At 39.9% G+C, this 22,463-nt stretch overlaps 1 protein-coding gene and 1 non-coding gene across 4 annotated transcripts in view; one reads left to right on the top strand and one right to left on the bottom strand.

Moving 5' to 3' along the window:
* Positions 1-22,463, top strand: part of LOC119723593 (tripeptidyl-peptidase 2-like) — a 37,402-nt gene that overhangs the window by 4,372 nt on the left and 10,567 nt on the right. For all 3 annotated transcript variants that reach the window (XM_038194321.1, XM_038194322.1, XM_038194323.1), the window contains exons 2-18: positions 3,084-3,212; positions 4,048-4,143; positions 5,844-5,951; positions 7,029-7,153; positions 8,134-8,231; positions 9,326-9,546; positions 10,852-10,928; positions 11,635-11,762; positions 12,993-13,092; positions 13,688-13,821; positions 15,541-15,671; positions 16,564-16,735; positions 17,300-17,457; positions 18,458-18,635; positions 19,906-20,177; positions 21,003-21,103; positions 21,773-21,869. In XM_038194321.1, the coding sequence (XP_038050249.1) occupies positions 3,084-3,212; positions 4,048-4,143; positions 5,844-5,951; positions 7,029-7,153; positions 8,134-8,231; positions 9,326-9,546; positions 10,852-10,928; positions 11,635-11,762; positions 12,993-13,092; positions 13,688-13,821; positions 15,541-15,671; positions 16,564-16,735; positions 17,300-17,457; positions 18,458-18,635; positions 19,906-20,177; positions 21,003-21,103; positions 21,773-21,869 (2,325 nt within the window). The remainder of the gene's footprint in view (positions 1-3,083; positions 3,213-4,047; positions 4,144-5,843; positions 5,952-7,028; positions 7,154-8,133; positions 8,232-9,325; positions 9,547-10,851; positions 10,929-11,634; positions 11,763-12,992; positions 13,093-13,687; positions 13,822-15,540; positions 15,672-16,563; positions 16,736-17,299; positions 17,458-18,457; positions 18,636-19,905; positions 20,178-21,002; positions 21,104-21,772; positions 21,870-22,463) is intronic.
* Positions 13,201-13,274, bottom strand: Trnat-ggu. The gene has a single exon. It is a non-coding gene; the product is annotated as a tRNA-Thr (tRNA).

Raw genomic sequence — 22,463 nt, forward strand, 5'->3', positions numbered from 1 at the left:
TGACCACTGCCTCAATCCTGCAAAGTTCTCCGACAATCACTGTCAATATGTTGAGGCCCAGCCAGTGACATCCTGGAGCAGTGTGGAGGATTTCAAGTATAAAGTAGGCCTAAATTTATGCACGGCTGAGCATAAACAAGGTCCGGCCCAAGACCTTGACACAGTACATCCTCCGAAATCAGCAATGCACTTTTGCCATGTAATCTGAATCCTGCAAAAGCCTTCATTTTGCCAAGAGGATTTTGGAGGATTTGGGAAGGTTGGGGTTAATTTATGAACTCTAAATAGTCTGTAAAAATGTGGTTTATTATCATTTTGTAACTCAAACCTACCAGTACATACTAATAAACTCTAACGACAATTAAAGGGAATATACAACATTTGCAAACATCGAAAAATAAAACTACCAAGTTTTTACGAAATAACTTACTAGGATGTTGGTAAATGACAGTCTAAAGCATCCTGTAAAATTATGGCACCTGGTGTGAAGTCATTTTTAAGAAAATTGTATTTTTGTATACATTTTCCAACGGTGGTCGGCCGACCACCGTTGGAAAAACCTAACTATTTTTCAACTACTGCTCCAAATTTACCTTTTTTTTCCAGTCCAAATTTTGTTTGCTATTGGTTACATGTTCATAAACGGGTGCAGGCCAGCTAGACTGGTTCCCTTACCTTACAATTTTCTGGCATCTATAAATTGATCCATTTTATGTTTAATGGAGTCAGGGAACCAGACTACTTGAAAATGTTTGTTTTTCTTGGTTTTTCCAGCATTTTCAAACACAACATTTCAAACATGTTCAGTGTAACAATATTTGATCTATTATACTAACCCCTCAAATAGTTCATTTCTGAAAATTATAGCAAAAGCCAATGATGTATATTCACTTTAACCTATCCCGCACGAGTAAATTTCCTTGTCAGAGCACACTACAAAATGCCCATCCCATATCCAGTTGATCCCTAGCGTGCCCCGGTAATTATTACTTATACATCACCATCGACGATGAGTGACTCGGTGCGGGACGGACTGTGCATGATGAAGCGATACATCAGATGGCACAGCGTGCGTGCGTTGTGTGTGTGTCATGGATTGACGTAGCGTGATTCTTACGTGCATGACTCACTCCTCTGTTATTTCTCGTCATGACCCGATAGCTACATGTAGTTCACACATGGCAATCCGCGGTGTATCATTCAATTTGTGGATGACTTACATGCTCATGGATTCAGTTGTACTGCTGATTTTCTCACACGTTCATGTTCATGTATCACTTCAGTCTCGCTCGCCCGTGGACAATGAATAATTATTTGAGTGGATTTATTTTTCCCGGCAGAGTGAATTCCCACGGTGCATGTACATGCTGTAATGTATTAGCCATGGGTGTGTGGCCTTTTTTTGAGAGGTGGGATTTGTTGGACATTCAGTTTGAATTTCACTATTCTGTTTCGATTTTAGACACGAGATATTCGAATCCGTCCTTGAAACAAAATGATTAAATTAATTAACCCTTACCCTACTAGACCCTCCAATGCATGCCAATATGTGCCTCAAGAAAATCTCCTATGTTTTTTGCATGGCCCTCCAATATCTGCCATGTCATTTCAAGGGTAACTGGACAGGCACTCCAATACATGCCACAGAGAACAATGAGAGTCCTCTGATAACAAAGTGAGTGCCCCCAGCTGGTCAGTATCAGGCACCCTCCAGGGCCTCCAACTCCTGCCAATTGGAGCCTTCACTGTTAAGACAAACTATCTGCCAATAAACTGCAGCTGGAGGGCATTGGCATAACCAACTGACATGCAGTAAACTACCCTCAGAGAGTAAGGGTTAAGCCTTCCATTTTTTTTGTGTGACACAAGCTTAACCCTAACCACCCCAACTCCATCAAAATCCATCCCCTATTTTGGTGGATTTGGGGGGACTTGGTCCAGAAGGCCTGGCGTGACTAAATATTGATGGAGTGTGATGGACTTGGGCCTAATGGCCTGAAGCAGTGCTAGGGGTGTCCGATTGATTTTGCCTAGCTTCCTGTACTGCTGTTGTGATAAAAGCCATGTGTAGCAAGTCCATGAATGTCAACCAGTGCGTCAGTGGTGGATTGTTTACATTATGTAAATTTGATGACTCTTTATTCTTAACCCTTACTACCTAGGCATTTTTGCTAGGATGCAGCCTCAATCCTGCAAAATCCTCCAACTGCCTCCATGTAAAAAATTGCACACAGCCTCAATCCTGCAAAATCCTCTGTTATTTCTAGTATTATGTGGTCCTTGGAGGGGTGTCCACTGCCTCTTGCAAAATTGTTCAGCAATGACTGTCAATAAGTCGAGGCAGAGCCAGTGACATCCTGGAGCAATGTGGAGGATTTCAAGTATAATCTAGGCCTAAATGTATGAACAGCTGAGCATAAACAACACAACCTACACGTAAGACCTTGACACAGTGCATCCTCTGAAATCAGCCACGCACTTTTGCCATATAGCATCAATCCTGCAAAATCCTCAATTTGCAAAGAGGATTTGGGAGGATTTGGGAAGGTTAGGGTTAAAAATGTGTGATTGTCCATTGATTGGCCATGATTGATCCAACAGAGATGTGGCCATAGAGCAAAATTAATCTTAAAAAGCTGATCTGTAGTTGAAACAAAAAGATTTCTGGAATTAATTTTTTTTTTGCAAGTTCATGATCCTGAAATCTACTAAAGCTATTTATAAATATTACTCTTGTTATATTTATGTTTTTTAGAACATGCATATTTTGCTAAATATGTGTTATGCGATCAAGCTAAATGAGTGGTTTGTCAGGAATTTCCATTAGGAGATACAGGCCAAAATAGGCCCACTTCATCACATCTCTTGGTGTTCCGACTTCCATAATTTTTGAACTAAAGATGGTATCATTATGCGGTTTTTACTAATACTGAGATTGTTCTCTTTTTAAATCTGTTTTAAAAAATGCCCAGGGTCGACATACGACTCATTTTGCTTGATCGCATCACGTATTGGTTTGGTTTTTATGGCATTTTTTTTCACAAGGAAATAATGAACTTCAAAAATTGTACCATGCATATCAGGTGACGACACAGGGACTTCCGAAAATTGTGGACATCATCGACACAACAGGAAGTGGTGACGTCAACACGTCGACGGTCGTTGAGGCAAAGGATGGAGAAATCACTGGGCTTACTGGGAGAAAACTCAAGGTAACCAAAAACATCACTACATCACCAAAAACATTACTACAATATCTTCTTTCGTATGATGCTGTTTAGAACTCTTCATCTGTCAACCAATCGGATGGTCTTACCATGGAGGTGAGGGTGAGGGTCCGTGCGGTGGGCAGTACCAGTTATAGTCTGGTTCCCAGACCAAAAGATCACGACTATAATTTCTGACAAATCTGAGGTTAGACAACCGCCACGGCTAAAAAAAAATGATGCCCCTGTCTCAAAGCTCGGTCGAGAGATGGTCAAAATAACCCGGCCCTTTAAGGGTTAACCCTAACCCCCTAGGCCCTTGTTGCTTACAACCATCCTCAATCTTCCAAAATCCTCCAAAATTTTTCAACTCCGCCTAAATTTTTCAAAATTGTCAGACAGTCCTGCCTCAAAATGCATTCATCCTCAATCCTCCAAAATCCTCCTCATCCCAAAACTTTGCACTCGTGTTTAAATGAAGGATAACCAACGCCAAATCCTTCAAAATCATCAGACAGTCCTGCCTCAAAATGCATTCATCCTCAATCCTCCAAAATCCTCTTGTGCTTCATTCACCATTCATCCTCAATCCTCCAAAATCCTCATGTGCTTCAATCACCATTCATCCTCAATCCTCCAGAATCCTCATTTGATTCAATCACCATTCATCCTCAATCCTCTAGAATCCTCCAAAACCGCCAGGAGGATTTTGGAGGAGTGAGGTGGGTTAGGGTCAAGCCAAGTAAGCTTTTCAACAATAATTTGGTCAGTTACTTTATGGATAGATGCAAGTGATCTACTCGACCTTTAAAATGACGAGTTTTTGCCTGTCTTCATTTAGATCCCACCAAGTTGGCAGAATCCTACCAATCAGTATCACATCGGCGTCAAGAATGCGTACGAGCTCTACCCCAAGCAGCTGAAAGAAAGAATTCAGGTAAGTTCATAAATACAGCGTGTCAATAAAAAATGTAGCAGTCAATCCATAAATATTAAAAAATACTAGCACTCTCTTTTTGCAAAACTTATCTCTAGAGTCTGAATGTGTAGTGAATACTCTTCACAGTGGTCTACATCCCATCTCATTTGGACAGCCCAGTCCAGAGATACAGCTGATTAAACGAAAGGACTTGAATTCCAAGTTGGGCCACTTTTCAGGTTATCTGGTATCTAGTGAAAGGTATTCACATACCAAGAAGGTGTTGAGAACAATTAAATAAAATGGCAGCCCAAACAGATTTTGACAGTCTTTTCAAGCTTTGCCCTAACTTTGAAACAAAAGGTCCAAATCGCACAGAACAAAAATCACTGTATCATCTCATTGTAATTTTTTTACAAAAAAACCCAAACAATTTGGTTTCCTCAGAAGAAATATTGTTTGACTGCTACATTTTGTTTTTAGACATGCTGTGCATTTTGTAAGGTGAGCATACTAATGAGAGAACAAGTTCAAGTAAATTGATACATGCATACTGTACAATGTAGGAGAACATAAGAGTTTTCCCCGAAGCGAGAAAAATAAAATGAATTCAAGTAAGTCGATGTATACATACAAATGAAAGCATTACTCACATTGTCTAAACAAACGGACCACAGGAATTAATGTGTGCTACGTCGTCAGCCAATAAACAGTCCTTGGGTCATATTGGCATTATCTATTAAAATAAATAATTCTCTAAAATTAGATGCAGCCGAGAGATAAATGTATGTATTATCAGTTGAGTGAACAAAATGTCATTGGCAAACAAAAAGAAGCTTGTGTTATCGTGTCGGGGTTGAAACATGGTAATGTACTTTTTGAAAAATAACTACAGTTGTTTGCAAATTAACAACAAGAACATTTTAAGGAAAGTTCATCTGTGATGGGAAATCGACCTTTACCTTCCCCAAACAGCAGAATTCAGAAGTTCATTTTGCTTGCTGATGTTAGATTCAGGACCACAGAGATGATATTTTTCCAAATTTTATCGGAAATTCAACTTTTTTCAAATTTGTTTCCAAAATTCTGATTTTTCCGACAATATTTTCTCCGCAAAATCGTAAATGAGTTTGATGAAAACGGCATCGCGACATCTGTATTGCAAGTGGAATCTGACATGTAATCTGTTTTTTTACCAGCTGTCAGTGCACAGTGAATTTTGACTGTCTGTTACTATACAACATTTGCAAACATCAAAAAACAAAAGTACCAAATTTTTATGAAATGCCTAACTGGACTGTTAGTGAATGACAGTGTAAAGCATTCTGTAAACTCATGCCATCTGGTGTGCTGGCATTTTCAAGAAAAGCGGTATTTTTGTATATACACATGTGTATTTCCAACACTGGTTGGCTGACCAGCGTTGGAAAAAAAACCTTTTTGTCTTCAAATACTTTCCCCAGTTTTCCATATTTAGTTAGTCCGCATTTTGTTTGCAATCGATCACACACCTATGAATGGGAACAAGCCTTCTAGAGTGGTTCCCTGATCTTACAATTCCCCGACGTGTATGAATTGCTCCGTTTCATCTTAGGCGGGGTCAGGGAACCAGACTACAGGAGGGTTAATATGTTTGTGTTTTTATTGCAGTAAACCAGTAATTGTTGTAATGCTATCTGATAACAGAGATTTGTTTTTGGTTCCATTCTTTGTAACAGAAAGAGAGGAGGGAGAAGCTGTGGGATCCGCTGCACAGAGTGGCACTGGCTGAAACCATCAGAAAGTTGGATGCATATGACAGTGCGCACCCACACCCTAATAAACAGGTATGGTTTCATGCCCATCGATAGTGCAGCCCTCTGGGTGCACACATGTAAATAGGCCTAAACCCATCCGCCGAGCTCCTGAATAAAAGTTACACCCTCAAAATATTCTGTATTAGAGAGTTCTGAGAGCCATATCATTGGGGAATTGAAGAGATATGGCAATGAACCTCTGGCCCAGACGACAGCGGTTCATTGTTCACATCTTTTTAGCAGGTTAAAGGGAATAAACATCATTTGCTTTTGCTGTAATTTTCAGAAATGGATGGAATTGGGGGGTTGGAAATATATAGCAAATATAGTTACACTGACGTTTTTGAGGTTTTGGGTTCGAAAATGCTATAAAAACCAAGAACAACAATCATTTTCCTGTAGTCTGGTTCCCTGACTCCATATAAGAAGAAACAGAGCAGTTTACATACATTGGGGAATTGTAAGGTCAGGGAACCAGTCTAGCTGGCTTGTACCCGTACATAGGGGTGTAATCGATTGCAAACAAGTGCGATGGTCAATTGGGGCCAGTATTTGAAAAAAAAAGCCAGTTTTTTCCAACGCTGGTCGGCCGACCAGCGTTGGAAATTGATACAAAAATACCACTTTTCTTGAAAATGACAGTATACCAGGTGCCATGATTTTACGGGATGCTTTACACTGTCATTCACTAACAGTCCAGCAAGGTATTTCAAAATGATTAGGTAGTTTTATTTTTTGATGTTTGCAAATGTTGTATTTTCCCTTTAAAACCCTGTATAGTTATACATATTTACTGCAAAACTCTCCAGCACTCCACATGTAAATTTACTGGCGCGCTCTTCCCTCAACTTTTTACCGACGCAGTATGCCGTTAGTTGCAGCTGGTAATTTTGAATGTTCGTTCACACATAGTTTTGAATAATGGAATACTAAATTATTCGAGAACGGTCAGCCTTAGATCCTGGTTTAGATATATTAGTTATATGCTCGGGAAGAAATTGTAAAAACTAGATATTGACTGAGAAGGCATTTGGTGCTGGGTTGAAGAACTCTTTAATTGGTGATAGTTTTGATTCTTGAATAACTCGGATTGTTTGTCCGTAATAGGAGGAGAAACTAGCTCGTGAAGATTTAGTCGCACAGATTGACGTACTTACCACAGCTGATAAAAAGTTTAACGACCCCGGTCCCGTTTACGATTGCGTTGTCTTCCATGATGGAGAAACATGGAGGTAAGTCAACGCTGATCATTTCAATGAAACACCTGTAAAAATCAAGTTGGCTCTGTTTTGTCAAAACATGCCATGAAGAGCCAACGTAATTTAACCTTCGATTAAATATTCAAGTAGAACCTTATACAGGGTGAGTCAAAAAGAAAGTGATCTGGATTAATCATTTTTTCCCCCCGTAAAGCCATCAAATTCGACACACCAACGAAGTATGCCTTAAAAAAGAGCATGTTCTTCCACTCATCTGCAAAAAAGGATTACTGAAATTGCTCCATGCTATCAGAAGTTGTGCGAGTTTTACTAAAAGAAACTATTTTTATAGCTGTCCATGGAATGAAATTGGAAGCTATTGAGCCGGGTGAGAATTACAGATTACGCACACGCATTCAAATATAAAATGGGAGTTTAATCATTTGAGTCAAGACTGAAACATTATTTTTACTGTCAGATTTTGTGTTTTGAATATGAGGAACAAATCAACTATTTTTTTCCTGAAATATTGATGGCCATTTTTGTCTGTTTTCCTTTGCAAGTTTTCGTTTATTCATGGAGGTGGGAAAACATTCATGTTTCATTGTATTTAATGGGTATTCATCAGTTCGTAGAACGGTAAATGATCAGTGGTGGACAGCTGAATTTTGTGATATCTTTTTATTAAAATATACATGACTTGGGAAAAGAGTATGCAAATTACATGAAATTTTCTCAGTTAGTAGTCAACAACATGTATTTTATCCCAATGTTATTTTTTCTCAATTAGGCGAGCCACATATTTTAAAAATATTTTTACCTAATTTGGTCATTTTCTTTTTGACTCGCCCCGTACATTACGATTGTTAGTCCGATCACAAAACTTGTCAAAGAACAAGCTGACGCAACATTGTCAGACAACCAGCAAAATCACAGACTTGTTGGGAAAAAAAATAAATAGATTCTATTTTGATACCACAATGAATTGAATTTCTGCATTTCTTTGTCGACAGAGCCGTAGTTGATACGTCCGAGACAGGCGATCTCGCTTCATGTGTGGTGCTAACAAGCTTCCAAGAATCTCATCAATATGCTGCATTTACATTAGCAGGTGGGTGTAAGGCCTGGCCATACATCCAGACCCTTCACTCACAGCTTATTTTAGAATTATTAATAGGCACTTGGCAGGGATTGTGCACAGAAGACCTCGAACATGAGGAAGGCAATTACAGTTTTAGAAGCAGGTGGAAAACCCAAGAATTACATTTCAAGGAAATCCATTGAAAGAAGTACACTGCTAAAAATGATTTTCTTACATTTCTTTAATAGTTGAAGAAAATAATTCTTGTTTCCAGGAATGTTTTCTTGTCTCATTCCCTAGAAAATATTTCTAGGGAGTGAGACAAGAAAATGTTTCTTGAAATGATATTTTCTAGTTTTAAGAATACCATTTTTAGCAGTGTACAGACTTAAAGGTAGGGTAGATCTTTTATTATTTGTACATTTTTGTTTGTGTGAAGCAACAAAAGTGCTCAAAATCTATAGAAGGGGGTGCTTTACAACAAACCTGATAAAGTTTTAGCTCAGTGAATTTTGTATATTCCGAGAAAACAATATTCTAGGATCTCGATTTCAATTCCAAAGTGGCCACGTCATGTTTTGAATTGCGCCCGAAATCAGCATCCGGGACACGTTCTCACTCAGTCGATGACAGATACCTGATACCATGTACCGACGAATAATAACAACTGCAGGTGCATCATGTCAACACTTGCACGCACCTTTTCACAGATTCATGGAATTACAAACCAACTAGTAATTTCCAAAAATTTGCCACTTGACTAATCCTTGGAAATGGCCTTCTTTTATTGTTTTCTTCAGAATGACGGCTTGCCAGAAAGAATAATTTCACAGAGAGTTTAGTGCCGTTACTATCTTTAAACCAAGTATGCTTTTCATCAATAATTTTGTCAATTACTTTTTGGATGGCTGCAAGTTATGCACTCTACCTCTAAAACCCAATTCACTTGTTGGCCCTGGCAGGATCTGAACCCAGGTCACAGCGGCAGGAAGTACCACTACTCCAACCTGACCCGGTGACAACCCCCCCCCCCCCTCATTAATATGATGGAGCTTTCATGTAAAATTCCACCAAATTCTGCACACAACTGTCATTTTTTGTTTCAATTTTTATTTTCTTTCTAGATATGCTGAATTACTCTATCAATATCTACGACGACGGCAATGTTCTTAGCATAGTAACCAACGCTGGATCCCACGGCACTCACGTCGCGTGCATAGCAGCCGCTCACTTTCCCGATGAACCAGAGAAGAACGGAATCGCTCCCGGTGCTCAGATATTAGTCGTAAAGATTGGCGATTCTAGACTTGGGTCCATGGAGACGGGAAGCTCGCTAGTTAGAGCTGTAAGCTGTCCGTTTATTTCTTTTTCTTATTGAAGAGACAAGACTAGATTGGTTTATAACACCTCACCCACAGATTCTGTGTCTTGATTGGCCGAGAGCGAGTCACATGTTACTTTCTAATTTTGCTATCTTTCTGTGCACGGCCAAAAGTACTATACCCGTAGCAACCAAAGTACTATACCATTAGCAACCAAAGTACTATTTCCACGGTGCGGTATTTGTGTGCAAATGGATGCAGGTGTGCGCGTTGTGCGTAGCGCGTATTGTTCCAAAGAGAGCGCACCGCAGACTTGGGTTCAAACATTTCGTGAAGGGGTAGTTTGGAAGAGAGAAATACATTTTCCACCAATTTTGTATTGAAATTGAAGTTTATTTCATCTGTGTTCAGATTTAAATAATTAAAAAATATTAAAACCAAGCAGAATCTGTGGGTGAAGTGTTATAAAACAAATATTGAATGCTTTATCTCGTGGTGAAGTAAAACTAGCCTCCCTCGGTAATCCATGGAGCATTCTATTTTCCCGAGGCGAAGTCCATGGATCATCTCGGGAGGCTAGTTTTACTACACCACTCGAAGCATTCAATATTTGTATACTAGTCAAGCTGGATCTATAAGCCTCAGTTTATGACACTGTTTATATTCAGTGACTCAATCAGTCAGTCAGAAATCAGTCATTGGAAGCTAGGCTTGCCCTATCGATTCAGCAAAAATATCTGTGTAATGGTAATAGACAACGTTTACTTTTGCTGTATTTTTCAAAAATGGATGGATTTTGGAGTTACTTTATAATTACTTTATGGGAAATATTGTAACACTGACCTGTTCAAAGTTTGTGTTCATAGATGCTGGAAAAAAAACAAGATAAAAAGGCTGTTCTTGTAGTCTGGTTCCCTGACCCTACTTCAGATGAAATAGAGCAATTTATAGGCGTTGGTGAATTGTCAGGTCAGGGAACCAGACTAGTTGGCTTGCACCTGTGGACTCACTAAATCTGGTAAAGTGGGGGCTGTATTTGCAAAAAGTCAGGTTTTTTTCCCGATGGTCGGCCGACTATCGTTGGGAATTGATACAAAAATTCCCACTTTTCTTGAAAATGACAGCACACCAGGTGCCACGATTTCACAGGATGCTTGAGACTATTATTCACTTACAGTCAAGTAAGGTATTTCATAATAATTTGGTAGTTTTGTGTCTGGATGTTTGCAGATTTTGTGTATTACCTTTGAATTTGGTATTGAATTTGTACAAGTACTAGTATCTGAGTTTTCAATGTGTTGTTTTTGCTTTTTCTTCATCATAATTAGATGATAGCTGTGATGGAACACAAAGCCGACTTGGTGAATTTCAGCTACGGTGAGGCAGCACATTGGCCTAACGGAGGGTGAGTAGTGTAGTCAACAGATAATACTTACATCTTGACAAGTTCAGCTTCTGGGCAATTCCACGGTTACTCACGTTACATTTTTGATGTACTTTTTGAGTTTCTTTGGGCTGTAATTGCCTTACTGAAAAGGTTTAATAACTGTTATCCCCATGATAGACAGAGTAGACCTAGACCTACCTAAGCACCAAAGATGACATCCAGAAAAATGTGTTATGTGTGATAAACAAGACGCACAAAATCGGTTACTCACGTTACGAAAATGTAACGTGAGTAACCAATTTTGTGCGTCTTGTTTATCATACGTAACAGTGATAACACATTTTTCTGGATGTCATCTTTGGTGCTCAGGTAGGTCTAGGTCTACTCTATCTACCATGGGGATAACAGTTATTAAGCCTTTTCAGTAAGGTAATTACAGCCCAAGGAAACTCAAAAGTACATCAAAAATGTAACGTGAGTAACCGTGGAATTGCCCTTATGCAAGTGTACAACTCTAACCATCGCCTTCCAGACACAATACTCAACAATGTTCTTCAGAATCAGATCCTTTGTGTCTTTTCCCTGTATCAAATTTCTTGGTTTGAAAAGGAAACGTTTGTGAAATTTATCAACATCATGATTTGCCAGATCATGCTTCTTGTAGTATTATTCTTGATGACCCGCTTGATTAGACTCCTAATAATTCAGGTTTTTTTTGTTTCAGCCGTGTCTGTAACGTCATCACCGAAGCTGTGCATGACCACGGTGTTATCTTTGTTTCATCCGCTGGTAACAACGGCCCGGCGTTATCGACAGTAGGCTGCCCGGGCGGAACAACATCCAGCGTTATAGGTCGGTAGTTTTGGATTATATGTGAGGTGTTCGGGCAAAATGAGACAGAACTGGGCAGTGGGCACACGAAGTAGTGGAGGAAAATGCACAAAATAAAATTTTAAAAAAACGATTTTTTTTTTTTTTTTTTTTTTTTTTTTTTTTTTTAGATTTATTGATATTTATAATCTTTGATATGTGTACTGCACGTATTTTAAAGGGAATGTTCAACATTTGCTTTTGCTGCAATTTTCAGAAATAAATGGATTTGGAGGATTAGTATGTTATAGCAAATGTTGTTGAAATGACTTGTTTCACGTTTTGGGCTTGTAGATGCTGGAAAAACCAAGAAAACCAATCATGTTCTTGTAGTCTGGTTCCCCGACCCCACTTAAGATGAAACGGAGCAATTTGTAGACTTTGGGGAATTGTAAGGTCGGAGAATCAGTCTAGCAGGCTTGTACCCCTTCATAGGTGTGTAATCAATTGCAAAGAAAATGCGCAATAACTTATTATGAAAAATTAGGAGCAGTTTTTGAAAAAAAAGCCAGTAATCTCCAACGCTGGTCGGCCGACCTGCGTTAAAAACAATACCATTTTTCCTTGAAAATGACAGCACACCAGGTGCCATGATTTTACAGGATGCTTTAGACTGTCATTCCCTAACAATCTAGTAAGGTATTTTGTAATAATTTGATCATTTCGTTTTGTGATGTTTGCAAATGTTGTATCTTCCCTTTAAAGAAGTAGTATCTACATTGTAACTCATGGAAAAAAATTGTTTGTAAGGATAAACAATTGGCATCTTTCATTTTCACAAATACAAAACCTGAAGCTTTAAAGACCTTTTTCCCAGTATTTTACTTTTTTTAACATGTCAATAAATGCAAACTTTAAAACAGCCATAACTTGTCAACGGAATGTCCGAATGAAGTGCAACAAACAGTATTGTAAGGAGAATGTTATTCTCTTTCATAATATCCACAAACTTTCATTTCGACCTCTGCCCAGTTCCGTCACATTTTACCAAAACGCCTCACACATTTCTTGTGCTAAAATGACAAAATCCTAAAAAGAAAAGTGTGGAGAAAAAAAAGCTGAAGTTTTTGAGTTAAGGGAGAAAAACAAATATGGTAAGAATTCTGGGGAAATCCAACGAATCTGGCAAAGATGGAAGTCCCACTTTGGCGGGATTAGAACCTGCTTCATTTCAACTTATCCCGTGTTTCCCACTTAATTGATTGATGACAGGTGTTGGTGCGTACGTCTCCCCAGAGATGATGGCTGCAGAGTATTCACTAAGAGAGCGATTACCGGGCATGGCTTATACGTGGTCTTCCAGAGGTCCAAGGTCAGGAGACGCTTTATGTTTCATTCAAAATGTCAAATATTGTTTTTCAAATGAACCACAAAGGGAAACTGACATTATAACAATATTTGAAAAGTTGAACAAAGAAATTGACTGGAGCGGGGTTTGAACCTGCGACCTCCGGATAACCGTTCCGGTGCTCTTACCAACTGAGCTATCCAGCCCTATCCGCTCCGTTCACGAGTACCCCCTCACCGGCAAAGAAGGTAACAGTTGGGGGTGACCGACCGATGCTATCTTGCCTGACTGCAATTCATTTGCTGCGAAGCGCGGCCACTGCGTGTACATAGTACACATCCCCTGGTGTGCGTCACACACAAGGAACATTGCGCGTCCACCAGCGAAATATCCCGCCCCTTGGGACGTTGTTGCTAGGTAAAAGGGCGCCCTCTTTTGTCTGCGCACGGAACCCATGTTGGCGGTTCCCAAATTTGTCAATATCTTTGTTCAAGGAGCACTAATCGGTTCAACTTTTAAATAAATATTACATAGTCAATTTCTAGAACTTTAAAGCCATTTCTTTTACACGTTTACTGGGATTTCAAGCGTTTTCGACGCGTTTATTGTGTTTATTCAGTGTGGACGGTGATCTGGGTGTCAGTATTACAGCTCCAGGGGGCGCCATCACATCAGTACCAAACTGGACCTTACGAGGTTCACAGCTTATGAATGGAACGTCCATGTCCTCTCCGAATGCCTGTGGAGGGATCGGTAAGTTGAACCCAAACGCCGTCTCGTTGATAATCTAGACTATGGATGAGATCATACATTTTCTAGTATTTCCTATTTTTAAGTGCTAAATTTTAAAAACATCAGTTTTGCCCCAAGGGTAATTGTGACCTGTTCTGTCAAAAGCAGACGCTTCTGGGCAGAGGTTGAAATTGAGATAGGGCCAAAAAACGCTGTGGTGTTGATTTTTTTCCATTTTCTAATTTTTGCATATTTGTAATCCTGAGCATGTCTAAAATATACTATAAAAGTTTGAAACCCTAATTTGATCTCTAATTATAGTATTTTTGATGATTTGTTAAGGTATATCAGTTAAAGAAATTACTGTTTTGTGACGTTCGTGGCCATTTTCTCTGTTTTCTACTTTTCGACACAATGAACTTCAAAATAGCATAACTCTGCCCAGGAATGACCGGTATCAAAAATTAAACCACCTATTAAAAGGAAACAGAACATCTTTTAACAATATGAAAAAAATCTCATTTTTGACCTTATGCCCAGAAAAGTCTGATTTTGACAGATTGAGCTTCTTGTCTGCGTCGAGAAAACCACAGTGTCATTGATTTTCTGTGAAATGGATACACTACTCGAAGTTTTGTAGTCAGCTACAGATGCCTTTGTCATATGCCCATCCCTTGTGTCTGAGATGTACTTTGATACCTTAGTGTTTCATATATTCCTGTTAATACCCTGCCAGACGCAACACAGTGCATCAGGTGGAAAAGTCTGGTGCACTTTGATGCATTCAGCTACCAACACCAGTGCATTAACGGCCACTTCTGAGACAAAGAGAGCTAGTCCCATTGAACAATGCCACAGTTGTATCCTGCTGCATTCGGTGACCACAGACTCTGAGGCAGTGTGGCCTTGAGACTTTTCCCCTGATGGATCTTGTTACACTGAGCAGGCTTGTCACTTAGTCAGGTGTTGCATGTTGCTATGTTTGGCAGGGTTCTCGCAAACATACCCTGGAGGGTAAGGGTTAAGGCCAAACAAAAAAAAGTCTCCGGTTTCTGGTATGGAGCTTGCCCAAAAAGTGGTGCGGCGACGTGGCTTTTTTTTTTTTTTTTTACCTCATTTTTTTTATTCAAATGTCGGCTGATGACTGCAAATAGTGCCCGACTAAACTTAGTGCAAATATATGGGAGTCCAGAGAGGCCACATAAAGGTTATTCTCGACCATAACCCAATCTAAAAACACGTTAAAATTGTGCAGCAGCAGGATTCCAGTCAAACCAGTGAGTTTGGCGGTTTTGAGACATCATCTTTCATTGAAAAAAAAAACTTTTTCATTTTGCCGACGCGCATGGCTACGGCGACGCGCATGCATACCAGAAACCGGAGACTTTTTTTTTTTGGCCTAAGGAGACATTTTTTTGTTGTCATGAGTTATACCTTAGGGAGACACCGGACATTAGGGAGACATTTCAATGTCTCCCTAATGTCACAACTCCTATTGAGAGGCAACATTTTAATGTCGCAAATAGGCTAGATCGATTGCTCGTGGTCCCAAACACAAATCTAGCAAAATTTGTGGGGGTAGGATAAGTGAAAATTGGGGTAAAGGGTCGTTGAAGTTGGACAAAATTGTGTACACAACCATATGGGAATGTCGCCCAAAGGTACCATTTTTTTGGTAATTATTATCTATATCATCATCTCTCTGACATTCGTGTTTTTGTTCTGCTTCATCCACCCCAGCGTTAATCCTGTCAGGTCTGAAGACAGAGAATATATCCTACACTCCTCACAGCATCCGTCGAGCCTTGGAGAACACCGCCCTCAGTGTGGATAGAGTGGAGATATTTGCGCAGGGTTATGGTCTCATACAGGTAAGTCTTGAGATTTGTCTTGAGGTGGTGCCCCTCTCCTGCTAAGGTGGTACAAGATTACTTAGTGCTCCTTCTATTAATGAGGTTTTCAACTTATTCGTGCACCTTCAATTAAGAATGCATGTGACGTGCGCATGAGTAATGCCGCCTTCAGGTTGACCGTTGCGACGACACAGAATATTCGGGGACTAACTTTTCAGGATCAGCTGCGCCTGAGCTACGATCGGGAACAAATTAGTCTCAGATTTTTTGCGATCTGAGTGTAACTGGTACGATATTAAGACGATCGGCATGCCCGTGTTTACGGTGTAAATTGAGGACACACACGTGCAACTCCATCGATAAATCGAGGACAGAAACTGAAACGAGGACTCCTCGGTTGGAAAACGTGTACAAAACCAATGAGAGCTGTTGCGAACAGTTTAAGTACAAACAAAGGAAAAGGGAAGAGGAACAAAAAAAAATCCTCAATTTACACCATAACCGATAACAAACGTGCTGCGTTGTGTGTGTGTTTCATTTCACTGTAAAGGCCGATGTGAAAAAAATCCTTTCCAATATGGATATTTACAAGGTCTCTGGAGAGATACTAATGACTCTATTAACATATGTTAGTCCGATGTTTCACCGAAAACTCTCCATTCAACCCAAACTCCCCATTCAACTGAGAACTAAACAATCAAGGCCGTCACTGAAAATTGTCCTTATTGACTACGTGTAAATGTACATGTTTACAAACTGCCTGGATGCCAGGGGGATCGTGCAAGTTTTACTTGCAGTATTTTTAAACATAGACACGCTACGGCAAATATCCATAGTCATAGTCACAAATGCTCATTTCAGTCAGAATTCAAGGTTCATTTCAACCCATTTAACCTTTGACCTTTGACAGGTGGACAAGGCCTTTGAGCATCTTGTCAGTTACTCGGATTGTCCAACGTGCAATGTAAGATTCTGTATCTCGACGGGGGGCAAGAGAGGCATCTATATCAGGGATATGACGAAATCGGAAAAACCCCGAGAATACAACGTCACCATAGATCCCAAATATGGAGACGACATCGGTGAGTAGCCCATGACTTTTTCGGTCATCTCATTTGGGAGCCATCTCTGTGGAAGTACCATGCTCACTTTCAGGTCGAAGGCGCACTCTACCCTACTCTGACGAAGAGTGGTAGTAGTAAAGTCCGTCACGAGCCAACGTGGCCCATCAAGGCGGCGTTTATCCCCGGTTTCAGTAGCATGAAACGACTGAGACTATTGTGTATTCCCCCTGGACAGGATGCTAGTCCACCGCAGGTTACTCCCCAGCTAATGCCGGTACCCATTTATACTCCTGGGTGGATACGGATATGTGTGAATTGTTCTCGTTTTGCTGAAAGAACGCACACCTTGTTAGTGATCCGTGGACAGAACTTTAAAACGGTGGTTGAGTTTTAAACTCCGTAACTTGAAAAGTACATGAGTGATGTGAATGATTCTTGTACTGAAAGAAAGCTTATGAATTGGGCTTTCGTATCCTAGATTTTGAAAGTGCTACATGCAGAACTTCACTGAAACAATGGTCCCGACATTTGGGTTTCGTTTTTCTTTTTTACCCTGTATAAATTATTTGATTGATTTGACAGGTGCACAGGAGAAGATCGCATTCACCATGCAGACGAGTTTAGTATGTGAAGCGTCTTGGGTGTCCTGCCCCTCCCACCTAGCGTTAATGAATGCATCCCGTGCTGTGTCTATACGAGTTGATCCTCGGGGGCTGAGTGAAGGAGTTCACTACACCGAGGTAGGTATAAGTCATCATCATCGTCATCATCATCAGGCTTTATTATTTCATCACGTCATTACAGGGTGAGGCAGAAAGATGGGTACCCTGTAAAAAGAAAGCTTTTTCGTCAACTTAAAGACAACTTTAAAGCAATTTAAAGGGAATATAGAACATTTGCAAACATCGAAAAATAAAACTACTAAGATTTTACGAAATACCTTACTAGGATGTTGGTAAATGACAGTCTCAAGCATCTTGTAAAATTATGGCACCTGGTGTGAAGTCATTTTCAAGAAAATGGTATTTTTGTAAAAATTTCCAACGGTGGTCGGCCGACCAGCGTTGGAAAAACCTAACTATTTTTCAACTACTGCTCCGAATTTACCATTTTTTCAGTCCAAATTTTGTTTGCTATTGGTTACATGTTCATGAACGGGTGCAGGCCAGCTAGACTGGTTCCCTTGCCTTACAATTTTCCATCATCTATAAATTGATCCATTTTATCTTTTGTGGAGTTGGGGAACCAGACTACTTGAACATTTTTGTTTTTCTTGGTTTTTCCAACCTTTTCGAACGTAAACCTTCAAAAATGTCAGTGTAACAATATTTGATCTATTATACTAACCTCTCAAATACTTCATTTCTGAAAATTACAGCAAAAGCCAATGATGTACATTCCCTTTAAAGAAAGAAACACAAACTACAAGGTTTGAGCAATCACCTAATTTTTGTTTCAACAATTTTGCTTTTGTGGTTCGGGAGATACAGAATTTTTCTTCAAAATTCATGAAAACCAATTTTGTCCACGGATCATCGAATCAGGCTAAAACACACCCGTGATCGATTGATTCTTGGCAAACAGTGGATATTCGTAGCCCCAAACCGTAAATGTGTGACGGGGGTCTTAGTAATGCACCAGATGTTGTATAGAAGAGTTGGTTCAGAAGAGGTTCTTATTACAATCAAGCCAGAAATCGTGATGAATTGATGATGGAAACCATCGCTTCCTTTCCCACAGGTTCAGTGTTTCGACACGGCTAATCCCCACAAGGGACCCATATTCAGGATACCCGTTACTGTAGTCAAGCCACTACAAACAACCAAACAGTACGACTTGGCCTGGGGTGAAACGGAGTTCAAACCGGGTCAGATAAGACGAAGCTTTGTTCAAGTACCAGAGGGTGCAACCTGGGCAGGTATGTAGTCAGGCAAAATTGGGGCTAGTATTAGGGTTGTTGGAAAGGTATGATGGATCACGAGTCAGTCATGAGTCGGTCACAAGGCTATCACAAGTCAATCACAAGTCAATCACAAATCCATCTCAAGTCATTCATAAGTCCATCACAAGTCAGTCACAAGTCTGTCGCAAGTCCATCACAAGTCAGTCACGAGTCAGTCACAAGTCAGTCACAAGTCCATCACAAGTCAGTCACAAGTCAGTCACAACTCAGTCACAAGTCCATCACAAGTCAGTCACAAGTCAGTCACAAGTCCATCACAAGTCCATCACAAGTCAGTCACAACTCAGTCACAAGTCCATCACAAGTCCATCACAAGTCAGTCACAAGTCAGTCACAAGTCAGTCACAAGTCCATCACAAGTCAGTCACAAGTCAGTCACAAGCCAGTCACAAGTCCATCACAAGTCTATCACAAGTCAGTCACAAGTCAGTCACAAGTCCATCACAAGTCAGTCACAAGCCAGTCACAAGTCAGTCACAAGTCCATCACAAGTCTATCACAAGTCAGTCACAAGTCCGTCACAAGTCAGTCACAAGTCTGTCATGATTCAGCCAGTCCTAAGTTACACATTGCTCAATTGAAATCTGACATATGCACTCGTTTGTTAACATTGTGCGTTCTCTTTAACTTGTGCCTGGACTTGTGAATTGACTTGTTTTTGACTTGTTACATCACAAGTACCTTTACTATGACACTGGCCAAGTATGAAGTTTGACAACTCAGTCAGCGCTAGAGAAGTTTCAAGAAATTCTGTCTTGAACAAATCTGATTTCAAAAATTCAACAGTTGTGTTTTTATTTTTGTCATATCGTAGGTTGTTTTGCGTGATGCCTGCTATTTATTTGAAACCTTCAATAAATAATTATTATATTAGGGAGGTTTCGCAAGCGAACGGATACGCTTACACTTACGCTTAGCTATCCGTATCCGTTTTTTACTTACGTGTAGCGAGCGAGATATGCGTGTCGTCTGCACATTTAGCGGATAGTGAGTGGCGTATGACGTCATACGTGCAGACGACACGCATATCTCGCTCGCTACACGTAAGTAAAAAACGGATACGGATAGCTAAGCGTAAGTGTAAGCGTATCCGTTCGCTTGCGAAACCTCCCTGTTGTGTTGAACACGACCGTTAGTTTCCCATTTATTTTAAACTGAAGTTTAACTCTTTTTTAAAAAATAGTTAGGTTCTTTAAATGAATCCTTTTTTTATTCTCGTTTTCAGAGTTAACGGTGACGTCTCTTGACCCCGAACTGACCTCCAAGTTTGTACTTCACTGCATCCAACTGGAAGATCACATGGCCTACAGAAGCAACGAGTTCTACAAGTTCTTCCATCTTCAAGAGTTGGGCCAGTCGACGTATCCGTTCTCAGTCCGAGGCGGACTGATACTAGATCTGGTCGTCGCTAAGTGGTGGGCAAGCCTTGGCAACACCAAGATCACTTATAGTATATCCTTCCACAGTCTGGATATGAACCAGAAGATGATTCAGATGGTGAGAATCTACCCGTTTTTTCTTTTTGTCGAAACCTTTTTTTTTTTCTTTAGGGGTTTGTAATCATAGCCAAGATTAGTCAGAAAATTTGGGACTCTCAATACTGTGTATGAGAGTCCCAAAACTTAAGGTATTGAAAACATGCAAAACAAGAAAATAGACTGGCACCTAAAACAACCAGTCCAACACGCCTTCAGTACGGTATCAATCAACCATGCCAAAAGAATGTAAGAAACATGTGGCATGAAGCGGGAACTAGTCTCAATTTACTACACATTTCTCCGTAGTCAAGCCACCAGACTGTTGACACTGAATGAAGAGGTCAGTCTTTTCAAATAGTTGGACCATGGTCTAGTATTAAGACTCATTTTGAAATCACTTGACTTCCCTCTCATGTGCAAAATATTGAAGAAAAGTCTCCTTTTAAAATTGAATTGAGTCTGCAAACTTGGTTGGTGAAATACTGAGGACATTTTCTTTGCCCCAGTGGAATTTTTGGAGAAATTTGCTTGCTAAACTGTGAGTAAAGTGGGCCTGATTTAGTTTTGCACGTTTCGGAGCACTCCAGAGCCCTGTCTGAGCCAAGATCAGTAAAGGAATGCCTTTGCCAGAAGGAAGTTGTTTGAAATGGCCCATGAGATTTAGTTTTCTTGGGAACACATTTTTGTGCAACTTTCTACTCCTCTTAAATGTGAGTTAACATATACCAAACAAACTTTAATGCATACAAGCCATGATCTTTTCCAGCATTTAATAATTGTACTTGACTGCTAGTAAACATACAAGTTAATCTGATCAGTACCTACATTTTTATTCCCACCTTAGCACGCAGCCAACGGAATTTATCGTTTTGACGTCCGGTCTCATTTGAGAATTGAGGAGGTGTCTCCGGCAATCACCATTAAGAACTGTGTACAACCACTCAGGTTAGTCCTACCTGCAAAAGTCAACTTTTTTCACTTTTTTTTTTTTAACTCGCCTCGGAAATAAACAACTGTAAGATTTTTATTGGCGCGATTTCTGCTTATTTAAAGGTAATATACAACATTTGCTTTTGCTGTAACTTTCAGAAATCGATGGATTTTGGGTTTGGATTTCATAGCAAATGTTGTTACACTGACCTGTTTAAAGTTTTGTGTTCACAAAATGCTGGAGATACGAAGAACAAAACGGCTGTTGTTGTAGTCTGGTTCCCTGACTTCAGACATAACCGAGCAATATATAGTCGACAGGGAGTTGTCAGGTCAGGGAACCAGACTAGCTGGCTCGCACACGTTTACGGATGTGTAACCGATTGCAAACAAAATGTGGTCTAACTAAAATTGGTAAATTTGTGACAGTATTTGAAAAAAGGCAGGTTTTTTCCAACGATGGTCGGCCGAAATTGATAAAAAAAAAATCCACTTTTCTTGAAAATGACAGCACACCAGGTGCCATGATTTCACAGGATGCTTGAGACTACTATTCACTTACAGTCAAGTGAGGTATTTCATAATAATTTGGTAGTTTTGTTTTTTGATGTGTGCACATGTTGTATATTACATTTAACTATAATAGGCATGATGTTAATCTCCATCTTATTTTGTCTTGTTTAGGCCCAATGATTGCAAGATAAGCCCGCTAGGAGCAAGAGATGTTCTTCCTAACGGCAGACAGATATATGAGATAGTCTTAACTTATAACTTCCATCAGGTAAGATCAAGTTCATTCGACCACCTTTACCAGCAGAAATATTATATTAATAATAACAGGCACTTATATAGCGCTTTTAAACAGGGTATCAAAGCGCTTTACAATTATTATTACCCCTGTTCAACGGGCAAACACTCCTGAAACCTTCTCAACTCCCTAGGGAGCAAACACGGCCGGTAGGGAGTCGTTTTGGCGCTCTTGGCCGTAATCAACCTCTCACAGTAACCAACTCTGTCCTGACAGGTACCAGAGGACAATATTCTGATCATGTTTACTACTCCTGATCAGAGGGTTGTGGATATGCACAAGCTGTATCGCCATGTGCCATGCCCTTAGGCAAACCACTCTAACATTTTTTTGACCCCATCCCTTGGAAGGGAAATGTACTCATATTCCAGAATATGAATTGTTTCCATTCATGCATACGGAACCAAATTCCCGACTGACAAGCTTTGTAAGGTCTGGTCAGAGTTGGTTTACTGAAAATGTAAACATTATCTTTAAAGGGAATATACAACATTTGCAAACATCAAAAACGAAACTGTCAAATTATTATGAAATACCTTACTTGACTGTAAGTGAATAATAGTCTCA

This window comes from Patiria miniata, unplaced genomic scaffold (genome assembly GCF_015706575.1).
Source record: "Patiria miniata isolate m_02_andy unplaced genomic scaffold, ASM1570657v1 HiC_scaffold_17, whole genome shotgun sequence".
NCBI classification, from domain to species: domain Eukaryota; kingdom Metazoa; phylum Echinodermata; class Asteroidea; order Valvatida; family Asterinidae; genus Patiria; species Patiria miniata.